A 20,233-nucleotide genomic window follows, 5' to 3' on the forward strand; every position below is an offset into this window, starting at 1 on the left:
AAAATAATACAATAACAATATGAAGTTATGCTTTAGTACTCTAGCAGTCTACCAGAGGCTTTCTTTGCTAGCGGTGAAAAGTACTCGTTCTGTCCCCACCATTTCTTTACACATTTTCATTTTTCGGATTTCTTATCCAATTCTTTATATTTTAAAACTTACCAAAAAATAGTCGATGGATCCCACGATTTTTCCATTTTCCTTTCTTTTCACACTATTTTTACTCCACTATGTCCCTTTTATATATTAAAAATCAATAGGTCTCATCACTTTACCCACTTTTCTTTCTCTTTTCCATTACTTTATACATATTTTTTAACCTCCGTGTCCAAACCAAATCTAAAGAATTGGTTGGCATGGAGGGAGTACGTAATAATGAGCAGCTTTCGTATGATTTATAAGAAATACTGCCATTACTAGCTAGGGCAGACTTTAGATACTTTTTGGGAGAAAAATGTAAAGCAATCAAATGAAAAAGTCTAGCAAGGTCTCTGTTGCAGATGGGAGTGAGGATATATTACAGTACAGTATTATAATAAATAGCTCTCTTAATAAGTTGATGAACAGTTAATAGGGTTTAGAAGAAAGGATCCTACCCTTTGACTTTTCTTATTGCTGATCCTTAATTCGTATTTCAAGAAAAGGTAGTAAAACCATCTTTTTCTTTCCCTTAATAATAAGGGCGCCCCTCTATGTTAGAGATCTTGGACAAATCATATGTTTAAAAAAAAAGTTAATAATAAAAAAAAGTTTAAATCCAAAAATTTAAGCAACAATAAATTGATTGTTGTATGCATTCACATTAATTTCTCTTTCCTCATATTAAATTTATTAGCAAAATTTTTAAGTAAACGACAAATCTGACAATTCACGACTGACAACTTACGATAGAAAAAAGTTCGCGCCTAACTTATCCGGACGAGTACTCTAACCTAATAAGATTGGGATAGTATGTGGGTGTGTAACAATAATATACAGTCTTATATATATTTCCTAACTTAACCAAGTCTTGTGTGCAAACAAAAAGCTCACCTTCCCCCACTAACCCATCTTCAATAGACAATTAAATCTTACTTCTTTGCTCTTCACTTTGGTTAAGAGAGAGATGGGGAGAGCTCCTTGCTGTGACAAGGCAAATGTAAAGAGAGGGCCATGGTCACCTGAAGAAGATCAAAAGCTAAAAGAGTATATAGAGAAGCATGGGACTGGAGGAAATTGGATTGCTCTACCACAAAAGGCTGGTAAATTTACTATACATATTGTGTGGATCAGGTTCAAATAACAGATGATATATTCTAAATTGTTGTGTTTCTAGCTAGCTTTGTTTATATCTTGATATCTGTTTGCTTGTCTTTATTGATCTTGCCGTGTCCATGTTTTGTTTTTATATTCAGGTCTTAGAAGATGTGGGAAAAGCTGCAGATTAAGATGGCTCAATTATCTGAGGCCCAATATTAAACATGGAGAATTCTCAGATGATGAAGATAGGATTATATGCACTCTCTTTGCTAATATAGGGAGCAGGTAACTATATGTACATATGTTTTTCGTCTTTCTTTCTTTACATCTAAAAAATTTATCAATAATTTTCTGCTGCTCATTTAAGCTATATCACTGCATTTTCTTTCTCAAGTGATCATATTCAAAATATATCATCAGTTGATTCTTCTGTTTAGTTCTACATATCTCTCTACATATATCATTTTATGTGAGCGGTGGAATCAGTATTCCAAAACAGCCCGACTTAAAAACATTTATCGCTTATTGTTTGAGCACAACTGAAGCCAAAAAATAATTATCTAGTACTGGTTTTGATCAACTAAATACTTGAATTTGAAAATTAAAAGTATATAAATAATCTTTGACAATTAGCTGGGGTTATAGATTAGATTAGCAAGAATTTGAGACCTAAACTGTCAGAAAGTTAATTTGAATGTTGTTTTGTTTTTCAACTCATATATGTCTGTACACTGTACTCACCCAAACAAAAACAAACTGTAGGTGGTCAATAATAGCTGGTCAGTTACCAGGGAGGACTGACAATGATATCAAAAACTACTGGAACACAAAGCTCAAGAAAAAACTCCTAATGTCTTCATTAATGTTGCCTAATATTCCTTTCAGTTCTTCTAATCACAAATTTGTTAGGCCTTCTAATAATAGTAACTACCAACAACACCTATTATCACCACCACCTTGTTCTTATTCCTCCCCATTGCCACCCACATTGAGATTTTGTAGCAACAACAACAATTATGCAACCCTAGCTGCTGCTAGATCATTCACAAGTGAGGGAATCTCGAATGTTCCAACAAACCTCGTAAATATCGAAAGTCAAGATCAGGTTTTGGGCTCCATGCAAAACTACCAAGACAAAGAATCTCCTCTTATTATGTTTGGAGGTGGAGGTGGTGATGAGCAAGTTGCCAGCAGTGGTGGTTATGAACAGTTAATGATGTTCTCAGACGGCGGGATTAGTGATAATAGTCCTCAACAAGAACAAATAGATGTTGGTCATTTGTCTAATTGTGATCAGTATATGAGCAATGTGTTAAATCAGTATAATATGAGTAGTGATCTTGAGGAGATTAAGCAGCTGATTAGCACTAATAATCTCTCCTGCAATTCTAATCTCAGTTTCTGTGTTGATGAAAAGGAGGAGAAAGTGTTGATGTACTATTGATGTTGATTGTTTCTAGTGCAATATTCAGCTGCAGCTGAGGTAATAATGTGTTATAGTAATAGCCAATAGGTATATAGTACTTGAAGATTCATACAAGAAAGTGTTGTGGGGATGTGATTATGGCATGAACTTTTGTTTCTTTTATTAAGAACATCTTTTTTGGGACAGTACATGCAGTGCTGCTCAGTAGTAATAAAAGTTTCCTTTCTTTTTGGCATTGTTTTTTGGGATAGGATGTGTTTTTTACCGGCTAGAACTTAGGTATTATTTGGATCGTATGGATTTTAACCTGATTATAAGATTTACATGCAAGAAATGTTAAAATCTCACTCTCATTCATATTAACCGGATTGTAATCACATTATCTAAACTGTCACTCTTAATTGAATATAAGGTGTATGTCTAACATTTAACTGTTACAACATATTTCTTATAAATTATAAGTAGGATAAATGAAAATTTTATAAGTCTATATATATTTTTGCCAGGAGATGGAACCCTCAATGAATGAAAAGTCAATGTTACGTGATTGTTCTCGGAATATGTTGTAATAATCATCTGATTGATTGATGAGAACAGATCTCATGGGAACTCGAGAAAGCATAGTTATATATAATTTGGTAAGGAGGAATCATGAATAAAATACGAAATCCCAGCCAGGACATCCCATTTTTCAACATATATTCGTCTCGTAAGTGTGTGACAATGTGCTTGCGTCTTTTATGGTGAGAACTTGGTACCATGTGGGATGTGGCGTTATATACAATGACCTAGACCCTAGTCTCTTCTGAATGTATAAGGAGCACTTGAATCCAAATTCTGACACTGATCGAGCCATCAAGCTCGAAAATTAAACATTCATATACTCTCATGTGTGATATAAGGAACTTATTATATAGTAACTTATAAGCCACTTGTAACTGATAGTACTGGAACAAACACGATTATGCAGAGATGGTCACTAAATCATATTCCCTCCGTCCCAAAAACGTTTCCTATTTGTGTTGGACACGTTTGCCAATGCACAGTTTTAATTGTTAATATCTTTAAATTCGTATTAGTATTAAATTTAAAAATTTCACTGTATTAAAGTACTGATAAATACGAATCCAATGAGATCACTCATGACTATGTTTGATATTATAGATTAGACGTAAATTAGTAGTCAATCGCTTACCGTGAACAGTATCAAAAGTCAAATTAGGCAACGTTTAACGGGACGGAGGGAGTACTAGTATATGTGAGTAGCCATGTTACAGCCACTGAGATCCTTTTCTTAAGAAAATAGTTGATCGCCAGACCTCCGCCCAACTAGGGGGAACAAATATTCAAAAATTTAAGAATTAAATATAACACAGGATCTTAGAAACAAGAGATAAATCTTCGTGCTCGTGGTTGTAAAAATCGATAATCGGTACTAATGGATATAGATACCGATTAGAGATTAATCGGTAAATCAGGTATTAATTGGAGAAATTAATCGAAACAAAAATTGGATATATTTAAATATTTTAATAATATTTAATATATCTACCTTACTTTTTATGAAATCTATAATTTATAAATAATTTATAAATATTAATCGGATTTCAAAAAATAGATCGGCCAAATATTTTTTAAGATTAATCGGGGATTTTTTTTTGAAAATTGGGTATTTTTAGAACACCGCTCATAGAAAAACATAGCATTATATATAAATAGTTTCTAAGAAAAGTTAGTATTCCCTCCGTCCCTTAAAACGTTTCATATTTGTGTTTAACACGTTTGTCAATATACACTTTTGATTGTTAATATCTTTAATTTCATATTAATATTAAATATAAAAATTTCATTACATTAAAATATACATAAATACGAATCCAACAAAATCACTCATGATTATATTTGATCTTATAAATTAGACGTAAATTAATAATCAATCGCTAATATTGAACAGTATTAAAATGGATAACACGTTTTGGGAGGGAGGGAGTACTTGATTGGATTTAGTGTGTTGTTTGGACTTTGGACAGAAACTGAGACATATTTAATAACCCTCGTGGAAAATTAAAGCAAACAGAGGGCTCTTGGAAAATGAATTCACTGACCTGTTCAACGTACGGGTGATCACGATGCTGGTGATGCAAATCAGTCGGTTATTTTTTCAAACCGTTCTAGCACCACATTACATAAAATCGCGGGCGGCGATTTATGTGATTTTTTATTTAAAAAATCTTTTTTGATTTAAATATATATTTTGAATAATATGATAATTTCTAATACTTATTAATAAATTAAATTATTTATATTTTTTCAAATATACAAGTTAAGTTTGGGCCCGTAAAAAGAGATAGAACATGTATTATGACATAATAATAGAGTTGTAAAAGAATCGAACTCGGACAAATTTTTAACGAGCTCGGAAAAAATCTTAACAAACCGAACATTGTTCGATAAATTTATCGGACAAAATTTCTTGGCCGAACTCGAGTTCGGTAATATTCGAACCGAACACGAACTGTTCGCGAACATATCGAACCGAACCGAACACGAACTGTTTGCGAACATCATTTGTATTTTTTTTTAAAAAATTAAATATTATTTTAAGTAAAAAATTATATCAAACTATTAATTATATATTTTTTTATAAATAAAATATTTAATTGAAATAATTATAATATATATTTAATATATATTATTAATAATATATATATTATTTATACATATAAAATTATAAATATACTATTTTTTTCAAACCGAACTCGAGCTTAACGAACTCGAACCGAACTCGAGTCGAACACCTTAAAAATTCGGTTCGGTTCGTTAAGATTATCAGACAAGAAATGTTGTTCGAACTCGAGTTCGATAAGCTTATCGGACGAGCTTATCGAGCTCGAACTCGAACGAATCGGACAAGTTTAACGAACAGCTCGGTTCGTTTATATCTCTACATATTAAGGTTAGAAGCCAATTACAGATTTCGGAAAATCGGAACTATTCGGTTGAGCTACCGATTTATGATTTATCGCACGATTTTAAAAAAATCAAATGATTTATCGGCGATTATCGAAAATCGGTCAAATCGGATAAATATTTTTGACCGATTTTTGAACAATTTATCAGTCATTTTTAAAAAGTCGATCAATTTCTATAACCCAGAAGTTTACATTACAAGTAATAGGCACCAGGAGAACAATAGTAAACAAACCAAACTTAGACGAAATTTTAACGGACGAATTGGTAACTTTGGATTTCTTATTGGCAAAATTTCTAATATGAACTCGAGTTCGGTAATATTTGAACCAAATACCAATTATTCACGAATATATCGAACCAAACCGAACACGAACTATTCGTGAGCATTATATGTATTTTTTCTAAAAAAATTAGAATTTAATTTAAGTAAAAAAATTTATCCAACTATAAATTAAATAAATTTTCATCAATAAAATATTTATTTGAAAAAATTATATGATATAATTAATATATTATTAATAATACATATATCATTTATGCATATAATATTACAAATATATTATTTTTTTAAACTTAATTCGAGCTTAATAAACAAATTAGATATCTTTACATATATCATTTATGTATAGATATTTTTACAAATTTTCTTTGAATCTTATATATCTCAGGCCGAACCTCCATCCTGTTTTTAAAAAAATATAAGATCATGCTCGACATTTCATTTCTGGCCTTTTGGTTTTAGACAGACACGTTTTTAACATCGTATTAGAATTCGGTTTAGGAAGGGATTCGGGTTCGAGTATTATCATCCCCATTTATTTAAGTTAAATATTTATTATTAACATAAATATTGGTATTTATTACATTCATTGTTGTCGATTGTAGCGAAATACATCGTACAAGACCTTAAAATTTTAAAAAATACTCCCTCCGTCCCAATATACGTTTCCTGTTTTGACTTTCGGTACTGTTCACGGTAAGCGATTGACTAGTAATTTACATCTAATCTATAATATCAAACATAGTCATGCGTGATCTCGTTGGATTCGTATTTATCAGTACTTTATTACAGTGAAATTTTTATATTTAATATTAATACGAATTTAAAGATATTAACAATCAAAAATGTATATTGACAAACGTGTTCAACACAAATAAGAAATGTTTTTAGTAACGGAGAGTATCATATAAGGCCTTAAGATTTTATACAGATTGATTAATTACAAATACAATCATCATTTGTCCGGTATCATCTTCATTTATTTGATACGAGTCATATTGGGGTTGACAGCTATTCAAAAACAGTAGCATCTGTAAAATCAATGTCCTTCTGGTGAGCTAGCTTTTTGGAGTATGGATCTTCATGAATGTCTTTTCTAGCAAAACGTCAAAAAGGTCAAAAGGATGTTACACCTACTCACCAAAATATATACATCTCTTTGTGTACTTCCTTTTATCTGTCACAATTATTTAAATACTACTCCCTCCTCCGTCCCACCAGGATGTTTATCTCTGGTGGGCACGGAGACCAATATATATATATATAAAAGTATGTAAAGTAATAAAAAGTGATGAAAATTGGTTAAAATAATGGGACCTATTAATATTTAATAATAGATTTGAGAGAGTGGAGGAAGTTAGTGGGTGTAATAGTGTTTTATATTATTAAAAGTTTACTATTTTTGGAATGTAAAAAATTGGATGGGACGACCCAAAATAGTAACTGTAAAGAAATGGATGGGACAGAGGTAGCAGTAGAATGCAACAAAAGGGTTTGTGCTTTTTTTGGGTAGAGAATGATTTAGCGAACTACCATTTTGTCTCTGTTTCTTCACAAAGATTTGCCTTTCTCCTCATATTAAAAAAATACCGAAAATAAATTGAATCGTCCCTCAATTATGTTATTTTATTATTTGAGTTTCCAAATTAAAAATTTTGTATTTCACATTATTTTATTTTTAATTTTTTTCTGATTAAGTCCATCCGTTAAGAAATTCTAACGACCATCAAAATCTCGCTCTAAAAAATTGAAAAATTCAGTTACCGGAAAATTTTAACTAAGACAAATTCAAGAAAGCCTAAAACATCTCGAAAAAATCAAATAAAAATAATATTAAATTCACAATTAACAGATCTATACATATGCATCAACGAAATAAAAAATGGGCTCGATTTAAAATTTTCCGGTCAAAACTCAAAAAATCCGGCAACATTAAAGTTCGGCCACTAGAAATTTTAAAATTACACCAATCAGCAGCTAAACTTTAACATTTCTGCTGATCTGCAGATGTGTTGCACATTGTTCATCACCTAAAATAAATGTAGCCTGCTTTACAAACTAAGCCTTTCATGACGGTGGGCATTTGGGCCGAATTTAAGATAAGAATATCAGGTCCAATAGACCCGATGCTTCAAGTGTGACTCTCTTCGGCCCATTACATATTCCAAATCATTTTTCCTCCTAAGTTTATTTAAATGTTAAACATTTTACTTTTTGCTTTATTATTTTTTTTATTTGTAGTTTTGTACAAGTACATAAGAAAAGGGTACAGAGTATTGACAAATCTCTACACACGGTATTGACATATCTCTACACACGGACACGTGCAAAATCAAGAAATGTGCCATAATTAGAAATTTTTGAAGTAAATAAAATAATAGAAATATATAAAAATTATATTTTTAACATAATTTTATTAAACTGAAAATTAAAAAAGAATATTATATGTACATAAATAGTAACTTATTTAAATTTATATATGTACATCAATTACTTAATTAATTAATATTTCATAAATGATATCTTATAATTTTACTCAATATAATAATTTACAATTTCTTACCTTTATAATTTTTCGTCCTTTCTTTTATTCATACATTACTTTTTTTGAAAAAATGTGCCCCGCAAAATTTGTATGGAGGCTCTTACGTGTGCTTGCCTTGCTCGAGAAAGACCAGAACTGTTTTTGCACGCCGTCCCTCCACGATGAGAAATTGCCCGTATCATTGCAGTGATAGATGACGGAAAAGTAGCACAACAAGGTTCTCACTCTTGCGGAAAATTAGCACAAGGCTCTCACTCTCATCTAGATAAAAACTATCCTGACAAATGTTACTCGCATATGATATATGATACAGTTGCAGAAGTTTTTGCTCCTACACTTGCCTTCAAGCTCTTACACAGCTCTTTAATATGGTGTTTAACTGAACTACAGAACGTACACTAGTACAAGACTGAAAACCAACAAGATTTTTTTGCAATATTTGTAGTGTAGTGTATGTATTAGGAGCATATAATTGCATAATTTAAATAAATATCCTCCAATTTAATCTTCGATGTATGTTATTTGAATGTAGAGCCGGCAATTTCATACACGGATATATTGTGGATATATTGTGTCTGTTTTGCGTTTATAATTGGGTACACGACACGAAACGAAAGTACACGAAATAAATAAATATTTAAATAAATTTATCAAAATTATATGAATACATATATTTTACAATAATATTTTACATATATTATTTTTAGAAAATAAATACAAAATAGATTCAAATTTAAATTTCATAAAACTTAACTGCACTTGAATATTTATGACTTAATGACTTAAAAACTCGACTAGTAAAAACTTAATATTTAAATATATATTTTATTTATCTTTAATTCTATTATTAATTTTAAATTACACTAAACACGACACGAAACATACACGAAATGAAGGTACACCAACACGAAACGAATTATTAACGATTCGGGTTTGGGTTAGGCATTCATGACACGAAACACGAAATTACATGACACGAAAATACACGACACGAAAGCATACGAAACGAACGAATTGTCAGCTCTATTTGAATGCAACGCCTACTAAACACTTACATGAAAAGAAAACACTGATATCTTACAAGAGAGAAGAATGGCAAGGAAAAACAAACAAAAAGTGGAAATCAATAATGGGATACAGATTGTGTTTGACCGATAACAGAGGCAAGTGTAATTGGGGACATAACAAAAACTTTGGCTAAATGGATAGCTAAGCACTGCCCGAATTCGCATCTCTTCTACTCGACCACTTCCTCGTATCTTTGAAGCTTTCCGTGTATGATTTAATTATAAAGTTTGGAAAACACTATCAACAATTCAACAATATAAAAGGATAAGTCTATATCTAACTAGCAAAAGGGTACTACTTAGACATGTGATGTATATCAACAGTAAATCGGGCATAGAGCGTATTTTTGAAAGGTGAACTGTGACAAGAAGTGGGATCGTCTAAACATATACTTCCACTGAAGCTAATTCTACTGATTCTCATAGAAAGGCTAAAAGTTGAAGTAGATGTATACATACATGGTTGGAATAAAGCAGTTTACAGAGAAAAGGGAGATTACAAAGACATTCGGGGAAGTCCATTTTTCAAAAGGCATCGTATTACTGTGATTAGTTATTGAAAGGAAGCTCTACCTTTTAGTCTAAGATCATAGGATCTTTCATTAGAATGTCAGGAAGAATGGCACGAGTCAGCTAATAACTTTAGCCAAACAAATGGGATGTGAATATAAGAACTCCAGGAAATACTAATAACTCTCATTTCACAACCTCAAGGTATTATCAGTTTGTCTCATTACATGTACAAATAGCCATTGGTGTGTACATTTGATTAAATACAATTAACAAAATCATTTCAAATTGCTTGTTGCTGTGCTATTGACCACAAAATAAAGTAAAGCTAACTACATTTTATATAGCAGCAAACTGAGTGATTCACCAAAGCTAGGATACAGTATTTTCTGAATAATGGTCAACATTTAAAATCTACTGTTGTCATGGAGAAAAAATAATACTAGCAAACTGAGTAAAGTAAAACACTATATTAATGGATCAACATTTGTAACTGCAAATAAATTCTTACAAACATAATAAACGCATCAGTTCAAGTATCTACGAGCCATCTGCAGCTCGGGAACAGAATCCACAACCACAAAATAAGCGGGAAGCTCACATTGACATAAGCTTCGGACCGTTATCTGGCATGCCCATGCCGCCAGCTAGGTCAGCATCAAGCTGAGTATGTGGTGCAGGTCCAGCCATTATCTTCAAGCTGCATATACAGAATAGTTGAGCATCATTATTTATGCCAATTGGCCGCTGAAATAGGAACACGGGGTGTATAATTTATTACATCATCAAGTGAAAATATAAATAATAAGACCACTCTTTGTTACATTTGTTTTCTTTCTGTAGCAATATTTTTCTGTCCAGCATTTGTTGTTTCAGAAAATATTAAAGCAAATTAGCTCAGGAATCAGAAAATATCTTAAACGATTAACATATTTCTATTGATTCTTTAATTTAAGAACACTGGATTCACATTCTTGCTCCTTCACTAATCTAGAGATGAACCAAGCTGCTGGACAGTGTTGGTTCAAAAAGGTTCTGAAATTTGAACATCTTATGTCCAATAAGCTTAATGAACTAAACCAAAAACAACTACTTAAACTTAAGTTTAGCTCAATATTCGATTCAATAAAAAATTAAACTGCTAGATAAAGAAAAAGCCCAGTTTTTTATGACCTTAATCTTCTTAAAATAACAAGTCCAACTGGAATTGAATATTTTTATAACAAAACAAGCTTTCCTAGTGCAATTGGTCAAGAAAATTTATAAACTACAATACATACTCTTCATCTTCTATATAATATATAGTATATACACTGCAAACAAATATCCAATTGTTACAATAGCTCTTCAATTAAACACACCCCATTTGAAAACACAACTCATTATAATATACAGTGTTCTCAATTTAAATGAATTCGTGAAATATGTTATAAGGATAAGGGAGAGAGAGAGAGAGATTGGGGAGAGGATTTGGTTGAGGGCGAGAGAGAGAGAGGATAATTCATACCGCTTCCTATGTTTTTTGGTCTTGAAATGTTCATCTCGCACAGTCACATTTGCAAAATAGCGGCTGGTAATCAAAACAAGAGAGAACCAAAACAAACATAATTAGACAGGCATATAAGTTAAGTTATCAAAAGGAGGTTATGGCAGATAATAATAATGATAATCTTACTCGCAGTGAAGGCAATAGTATTGGCCCATCCCAGGAAGATCTTCATCAAGAGGCAAGGGGGCCTTGGGCTTGTAATCCGGGTCAGTGGTCTTTTTAAGCTCATCATAAACAGCATCGTCGCCCTTGGTTTCAAACTTGTCTCGCCGGAACTGCTTGTGAGAGTATCTGCGCTTCTTTACTTTTCTATGCGGACACTTTCCTCCCATCTCTCCTCTCTCTCTCTCTCTCTCACTCTCTCTCTCTCAATCTCTCTGGGGAGATTAGGGTTTTAGACTTGACTAGATAAAGGGAGAGAGGCATATGTGGGTTTTTGTTGGCGGGTTTTATTGGGACTTGGTTTTGGGCCGTCGTGATATTATTTTGCTTCTGAGTATCAAAGAAATTAGTTTAACCGGCCCAAGCCCAGGACTGTCTAAAAATTAAATGTGGAATACCGGAATTATATTCGGACTATTGAACTTTAAATTAACCTGTGGAATAAAAATCAAAACTTATAAGATTAGATATATGTAAATTTAATAATTTTATATGTAAATAGTATATAACACTTGCAATGCGCGTTCTTTTTTATAAATATATGTTATAAATGATGATTTTTATATGTTGTAATGTTGATTCGAATTTTACACTTTTCATAATAATAAGTTTTAAGTCAATAAGTTTTAAAATTACATATAACGGTAACTATCAATTTAATTTAAAATACTTATTGAATGTGGATTGACTGACCAAATTATGTACGGATTGAGTGACCAAATTATGAATTACTGGATTATCAACAAAATTTTTTAATTTTCCATATTTAATATAATAATATAGACAGATGTATAATGAAAATATTATTTTATTTAGAATATAATTGGCTCCAGCTCCATACACATATATTTTTGGAATGCAGGAAAGATTACGAGCACAAACAAATGCAAAGTATTTGTTGTGTTATTTTTTCGCCGAGAAAACAACAGAAAAAGATCTGAACAAGCAGTGAAAAACAACCAACTCATGTTCTTTGATAAAAAGTTGAGAATCCCGCAAAAAAAATCAAAAATTTACTGCTACTTTCGAAGTCGATGAACAGATGCTATAATGGCTAAAGCTCACAGAAATGTAAAACAAAGATCTGCCAGAACCTGAGCCCCTCCAATATTTCAAAAGTACAAAAGAAAATCTGTAACTCCCTAACACAGCATAACATATAAAGAAAAAAAAATGTCGATGTAATGAGGGCGGCCTACTTTTGGCAAGATACATAATATACATAAGTGATAAATAGGATGATTCTCTAGCATTCAACTTGCGAGACTAATGTTCATGTTTAACACGCGCCTTGAGTATTCCAGGAAGTGGAGGCGAGGTGGGAGTTCTACTCAATGGTAAGCTTAACATGGACGGGTGAGTGCTTCCAGATTGGTACATACCAGGCATGCTGGAGCTTTCACCTCTGTCTGCAGTGCTTCCAGGCTGGTACATACTAGGCATGCTGGAGCTTTCACCTCTATCTGCAGGGATATTGTGTGGCTCATCATTGCCTTGTGGTCTTTCACAAAATTGCATAGCCTTGAGAACGTAGTTGTCGTCATGAAGTTCAAAAGGGGTGCTGCATTGGTACAATTTGTGAACTGAGGAAGTCTGGAGAACCCTTAATAGTAGAAAAATAAACAGTTTTCCATGATAGGTAAAATTTGCCATGAATATTTAAACATAGGAACCGAATTGTGAATCTAACAAAGGCTCTGCCTTTTCCTTGTAAATCTCTTCTCTTGCATTCATATAGAGCAAGTTGCCATCATTGAATTCATATGTTATTAAGAGGGGTAGTCAAAAGTTGGCAATTAACTTCACACATACGAACAAACTCACATTGTGTCTCAACCAGTGTTCTAAAAATCGGCCGATTAACCGATTAATCGGCCGATTAATCGGAGTTCGGACGGGTCCCGTCTCGATTAATCGTTAATCGGGTCAAAGTACGGTTTTTTAAAAAATCGGTCAAAAGGTGGCAGTTCGGAAAAAATCGGCCGAATCGGGTCAAAAATCGGCCGAATCGGTCTAATTTTGAAATTAATAAAAAAAATTAAAGTTTTTTTAAAATAATCATTAACATTTAGCATTTAATAATTAATATTAATAATAATATATTAACATATTGACTCTTTTACACACAGAAATTATCGTATATTCTTATATCCCTAAATCTTCTATACAAATCCCTAATGAATTATTCTCAAATCTCAATACTCAACTTGCTTACTCGATAGATTCACAATTTTGAGGTATTCTAAATTTATTCAATAATTATCACTTAAATATCAAGTAGGTAGTAATTTAAAATCTTAAGATTTGAATTTGTACGTAGTAATTTCTAATTATCAAGTAATATTAGTGAGTAGTCAGTAGTAATTAATTAGTAAAAATTACTTAAATATCAATTATAGACTCGTGATAGTAGTTTTTATAAATCTTACAATTAAAACATCAATACTGAATTAATGATATGTGGTTTTATATTTGTAAATCTAATGGAAGGTCAATGACATTTAAATAGAATTATTTTTATTATTTATTAAATAAATTTCTTCAGATTAATGCTCCGATTAATCAATCTGATTAATCACCGATTATCCGATTAATCACTGAAAGGTCCCTCCACCGAACAATAAAAATATGTATGTGTTGCTCTGCATATTACCTATTGAAGTCAAAGTGCACCAGTTGCATATCTTCTGATATTTCCACCTCTACAGTTGCATGAGGACGGGTCTACAGTTTCAAAAGCTAGAAAGGATGAGAACATTTGCTATACTATAATTAGAAATGCAGGTGCATGAAAAACAACTATTAATGTTCGTGGTGACTGGGTATACAACGCCATAAGCAGAAATCTCATTGTGTGACGCTTAATGAGATCATAGATACAACATCTCTATAGAAGAAATGAAACCCTAATTTTAGTAATCTCCCAACCAACCAAATTATTCAAAAAAACTGTTGGATAACATAATCCTCTCAATTCTATAACCACAAAGTAGTGAAAAGTGGTTGGTTGACACCGATTTCTTTCCATCAAGTTAGCTGTTCCCTTGAAGTAAGGTGTTTAGTTAGAATTGTACTAGAGATGGTCCCCCCTAGCTGCTTTTGTGATTAGGTTTCTATCCCTTCGGCAACGTTTAGAACAAAATCAGATAAAATGTTCTATAAAATAAATCCCTGACCAGTTTCCACATTTTATTTCACTAAATCTGACTCTGAGTGTACTGAAACATGAGGATAGAGATGTAGGATCTGGCAAAGAGGGATGGATAATTTGAGGATTCACAATGCAATTGGTTGGTTATACACTTGTATTAGCAAAAGGACTAAAATTATATCTTGAAACTAGTAACATCCCACTGATTCCTAAACTGAACTATCACAGATATGTTCAGTTATTAAACCACTACATGTAAGGAAAAATATCCAACTTTTACAGCCAGAATTGAAGCACAAAATGAAGTATCTAGATAATCATATCTACCTGCACAAGTATGAAAGGTAAAGCCACCCCTCCACTAGGAGCATCTCCCGAGCTATATAATTGCTCATTCCGTTGTATAAGATTCTGTAGACCTACATACTTTAAGGCAGGAAAGGGACTGTTAGTAATTAGACTAATAGCAACTATAACCGATAGAAATATGTTCATTGCAAAGTACAATAACAAATAGTTGCATGTTGCTTATGGCCTAGGATCTAAACATAGCAGTCAGAACACGATACTAAACACATCTTACTTGGTCCTCTAATTCTTGCAAGTATGCTGCTTTCTTGTCAACTTTACTTTTCAATCCAAGGCGTTCACTCTGCAATTTCACAATAGAAGTGGATCAAATATGAGTATCAATATTTGAAATTCTTTCTTTCTTGCTCTCAGTCTTACTTTTTTCCTTGTAACTTAAAGATGTGACCGATGGAAATCTATTTTCCAGTAAGACTTAATTTGTAATATGAAAGGAAAAAATGATTGGAAGACTGTGCATTTTGACAATATAGAGAGACCTTTAATTCTTCAATATCATTTAAGCTAGTCCGGGGCAGACCCCTCCATTGTATTTCCTTTTTGTCTTTCGAAATAATATCCATAGCCATGAGAACGTTCAGAGCATCATATACCCTTCGCCGAATGTTTTTTTCATCATATTGCTGCTGTTATGTATCAATAAAACAAGGTCACATTCTTCTAAAATTTACACTTCAATTTTAAATTAGAAGATGAGAAGATTGCATTTTCAGAAACCTCTTACTGTGACAAACCTGATCTGGAGATGACAGACTATTCCCGGGGTCAGAGAATTCAGCTACAAGTTCATCTGCAACCTGCAAAAGTTAAAATAGTTAAAAAATATCGTAAAGTAAATGTAAATGAATCATGAGTTAGAATTAATGTATGACCTAGAGATGAACAAAGAGACTGGTCCTATAAAAGATTGGTAAGAAAAAACTCCAGAAAAAGACCCAAATAAGCAGTCCTCTAACTATTAATGAATAATGAGAAACCTAGTATCATTCATTACATTACAAATACGCTTGTGCACTAGTAAATGGCAGCAAAGAAGTTGAAAGATTGATTTCTATATTTATATGTTGTTATTTAGGAATAAAGTTGAGAGTAATTTATTCAAAAGTTTAGTCCTATCAGATTAGTATATTATGACGAACATTACTGTGGTGGAGTAATGTTACCAAAACTCCCTGGTAAGACATGAAAAACCTTATTTACTGGAATAAAACATCTTGCTGCGCAGCCAGTCAACCACCAGATAGAAAGTCCACACTATAGCTTGCCTTTGCCATTTAGCCCCACATATCCTAACCCCAAGGACTCATCTATCTATTAAGTTACGTTATGTTATTATTGCTCATGGCTCTATTGGGAATTTAATTGCTTTGGACGAACATGTTTATAAGAAGCTCATCAAGTGAGATTAACTATGCTACCCTAATGGAAGTCTCACCAATAACTGAGAATATGCAACCCATAGAACACATATAATATTTTAAGGGCATTCCAAAAAAGAAAATGGAAGTTGTAGATATTTTTCGGATCATTATGATGTCCCCTCCATCTCACCAAACTACTTCTAATTCACTAGGTAGTTGGTAAGTAGTACTAATTTTGTAAACTATGTTTTACCATCACACAATCCAGTAATCCATCTACAACAATTCAAAATCCAAAATATTAAGAACAGTCGATTTGAATCCACTCTTAACATCATCAAAAGAAATCTAAAATCAAGCTGACCTCATTATAAGTGGTTCTGCCCTTGCTCTCCACTTTTTCGCAGACTGAGTAGAAAGAAGGTCAAATCACCAATCAGTATGAAACATTTTATTAACCATCACTTGCATACTAAATCAAAAAATAAATTAACTACTGCGACAATATAGTTCACAAACCTTTCATGCTAAACTGGCGGAGTCCTCTACCATTTTTATCCCCTCCAACGGCACGCTGTCCTCTCTTTTTCTTCTTATTACTGTTTTGGACAGGTGATTAATTATATCGCACTCAAAAATAGAACCATTTAGCAAAATAAGCATCAAATACATTGCTAATCAACAACTCCCCTCAACACAAATATGGACATATAAGTCATCAGTTCCAAACTAACCCAACAACCAATTCATATCAACACAGCAACAAAAAATTAACCTCGATACCAAACAAATTGCACAAATTTACAGATCAACAAACCACATTTCTTAATTAACACACAAAATTCATAGTAATAGTCAAAATACCTCCTCCAATTCTTATCAACAATCCACCACAATTACATATACTGCATAACAATTAACAACCAAATTATTCTAACAAAGTATTTACTCAACCCCACAAATTAATCAACACCACCAATACACCACAATACAAACACACACATTAGGGGCATAATTCGAGTCAAACTCGAACTCTCTTAAAATTCAAAATTATCTCAAACTCGTTTATGAGATTCTCAGCTACAAATAAAAAAAAACACACACACATAGGGGCATAATTCGAGTTTTGGCTCGAACTCATTTATAATCAAAATTAACTCGAACTCGTTTATCAAATATCCGACTACAAATAAAAAAAACACACACACATTGCCGCATAATTCGAGTCAAACTCGAATTCTCTAGAAAACCATAATTAACTCGAACTCGTTTATCTAATACCCGACTACAAATAAAAAAAACACACCTTGACTCCAACTCTTTAAAAAATAAAAATAAACCCGAACTCGTTTATTAGATACCCGACTAAAAAAAATATAAAAGCATCGAGAACCAGCGTGAATATCGAGATAATTCAACCTCCAAAAAGTATTCTCACTAGCTCCTCCTCCTCCTCCTCCTGCTCCTGTTGTTGTTATTGCAGAAGGTGACCCCACACTGCCACTAGTGGACACCGATTGGGCCGAGCCCCATGACCTCGTTGCTCCTCCTCTTGACGACGGCCCATTACTTTTATTATTATTATTATGATTATTCATATCATTAACAATTTAATCAAATTCAGATATACGTACAGGATTGAAGATTGTTTGTATAATCGTGGCGGCTGTGGCAGATGATTGTGTGGTGTTCTAGAAGAATGTGATATCAGAAGAAGTTAAAGAAGAAGATCGAGATTGTGAATAAATTTTGATTAATTTTTAAATTTAAAAAATTCGTGGGATGATTTGATTCTTTGTGTGTGATGGAGGCGATGATTCTTTGTTTGTTTTTAAGTAAAGGAGGGAAATTTATATTTGTTTTATTTCATTTTTGTTTATGGGTTTGTTTTCGTGTAAATAGAGGGGAAAAGTAAACAAATTTTAAAGCGAGCAACGTCCCGTCTGCCTTTTTTAAGATAAGAAAAATAGTAGTAGTACACTAGAGCTCTGTAAATAAATATTCGATAGATAAATAATTTCTTCAAACGAATAATATTTTCCAGTCCTAAGATAATAGAAATAGTATATTTTTAATTTTGATTAATAAATAATCTTGTTAAATAAATAAAAAATTTCAGTCTCGAATATATTCATTTAATGAGATTTAACTGTATAATTTTACTCAAATATCATGTCAATATATTTTTTTGAGTATTTTAGGAAATCAGATTATATATTTCACATACTGAATCCAAGGTTTATTTGAATATATGTTATAGTATATATACTATGGCATTTACTCTGTGTAGAACGATCTTATATGAAGAACCGTGGAGAACCATTATTTTTATCATAGAATGTAATCATAAATTGTAAATTTTTATTTTAAAAAATATAAAATTCGATGCTAATCTATAATATAAATATAATAAAAAATTTAACAATTAAAATTTAATAAAATTACTTGATTTTAAATTTGATTATACAGTGGAATAATTTTTAATAAGTGTGATTCTACTGTAATTCTGCTATAAAACCAATTTAAACTTTTTTACTGATTTTTTAAATAAAAAATTGTGTAACTTCGATTTTTAACTTGATAATTAAAATTTTTAACTATATATGATGAAAAATAAAATAAATTATATATTTTATATTTTTTAAATAATGATTCTCCACGATTCTCTACATAAAAGGGTACTCCATGGAGTGCTATCCTATATATTATACTATATTATAATAGACGAAACATTAAATGATTTGTAGTCGGTCGGTTGGTACTTGTTTGAAATTACTTAATTACCCTTAATTATTTATTCTATATCTAATTGATCAAAAGTTTGGTAGTCGGTCTTCGGTAGTAGCTGAAATTACTTAATTACCCTTAATTATTTATTCTATATCTAATTGATCAATTCTAATTCTTACTGATACTGGAGTCAACTTTCTCTATCAATTTAAATTCTATTTCATATCCAATTCTATATTATTATTAATTGATATTAAAGTCAACTCATTAAAAGTTTGGTAGTCGGTTAGTCGGTACTTATTGAAATTAATTAATTACCCTTAATTATTTATTCTATATCTAATTGATCAATTCCAATTCTTATTGACATCGGCGTCAACTTCCTCTATCCATTTAAATTTTATTTCATATCCAACTCTATATCATTATTAATTGATATTAAAATCAACTTTTTCTACCAATTTTAAATTCTAATTCATATTCAGTTCTATATTATTCTAATTGATATTCCAGACTAAAATAAATTTAAACAATCTAATTTTAATTAGTTGAATTTAGTTGATATAATGTGCATCGGGCTAAGAAAATAATAATAAATACTGTCGACTATTCTAAAAAATTATACTATTTAACTAGGATAAACGAAATAATATATATTAGTCATCCAAGATAATTAAAATATAATTCAACCAACTTAAATAAAATCGCATATATTAATTATTCAGGTTAAAACAAATTTATCTTAATGATCCGGACATAAAAATTAAAATTAAACTAAATTTAATTAGTTGAATTGGTCGTAATAATGGAACTTAGGCTAAAATAAAATAAGGTAAATCACTAATATGTGATAAATCAATTTAATATCACA

The 20,233-nt window shown here is 31.6% G+C and overlaps 3 protein-coding genes across 6 annotated transcripts; 1 reads left to right on the top strand and 2 right to left on the bottom strand.

The window, feature by feature from the left end:
- Positions 1-1,008: 1,008 nt before the first annotated feature.
- LOC141711128 (uncharacterized) lies at positions 1,009-2,893 on the top strand. Of its 2 annotated transcripts, none has more exons than XM_074513561.1 (3): positions 1,009-1,241; positions 1,395-1,524; positions 2,002-2,893. In XM_074513561.1, exons 1-3 carry the CDS (start codon positions 1,106-1,108, stop codon positions 2,681-2,683), a joined length of 948 nt encoding a protein of 315 aa, XP_074369662.1. In that variant the 5' UTR covers positions 1,009-1,105; the 3' UTR covers positions 2,684-2,893. The 2 variants fall into 2 exon arrangements, with proteins under 2 accessions (XP_074369662.1, XP_074369663.1); XM_074513562.1 differs by having other exon boundaries at positions 1,057-1,272.
- Positions 2,894-10,491: 7,598 nt separating this feature from the next.
- On the bottom strand, positions 10,492-12,012 carry LOC141713570 (bud site selection protein 20). The gene is made up of 3 exons (XM_074517044.1): positions 11,716-12,012; positions 11,548-11,610; positions 10,492-10,740 (listed from the first exon to the last, which is right to left on the bottom strand). The coding sequence occupies exons 1-3, from the start codon at positions 11,919-11,921 to the stop codon at positions 10,638-10,640; spliced, it is 372 nt and encodes a 123-aa protein (XP_074373145.1). The 5' UTR covers positions 11,922-12,012; the 3' UTR covers positions 10,492-10,637.
- Positions 12,013-12,716: 704 nt separating this feature from the next.
- Positions 12,717-18,486, bottom strand: LOC141713572 (transcription factor-like protein DPB). 3 transcript variants are annotated; one of them, XM_074517047.1, is made up of 9 exons: positions 18,052-18,479; positions 17,152-17,231; positions 16,997-17,040; positions 16,006-16,068; positions 15,751-15,894; positions 15,486-15,554; positions 15,230-15,328; positions 14,405-14,475; positions 12,717-13,312 (listed from the first exon to the last, which is right to left on the bottom strand). In XM_074517047.1, exons 1-9 carry the CDS (start codon positions 18,228-18,230, stop codon positions 13,018-13,020), a joined length of 1,044 nt encoding a protein of 347 aa, XP_074373148.1. In that variant the 5' UTR covers positions 18,231-18,479; the 3' UTR covers positions 12,717-13,017. The 3 variants fall into 3 exon arrangements, with proteins under 3 accessions (XP_074373148.1, XP_074373147.1, XP_074373149.1); XM_074517046.1 differs by having other exon boundaries at positions 15,751-15,897; positions 18,052-18,477; XM_074517048.1 differs by lacking the exon at positions 14,405-14,475 and having other exon boundaries at positions 13,161-13,312; positions 15,751-15,897; positions 18,052-18,486.
- Positions 18,487-20,233: the final 1,747 nt, after the last annotated feature.

The sequence above is a fragment of the Apium graveolens genome, chromosome 3 (genome assembly GCF_009905375.1).
Source record: "Apium graveolens cultivar Ventura chromosome 3, ASM990537v1, whole genome shotgun sequence".
Lineage (NCBI taxonomy): Eukaryota > Viridiplantae > Streptophyta > Magnoliopsida > Apiales > Apiaceae > Apium > Apium graveolens.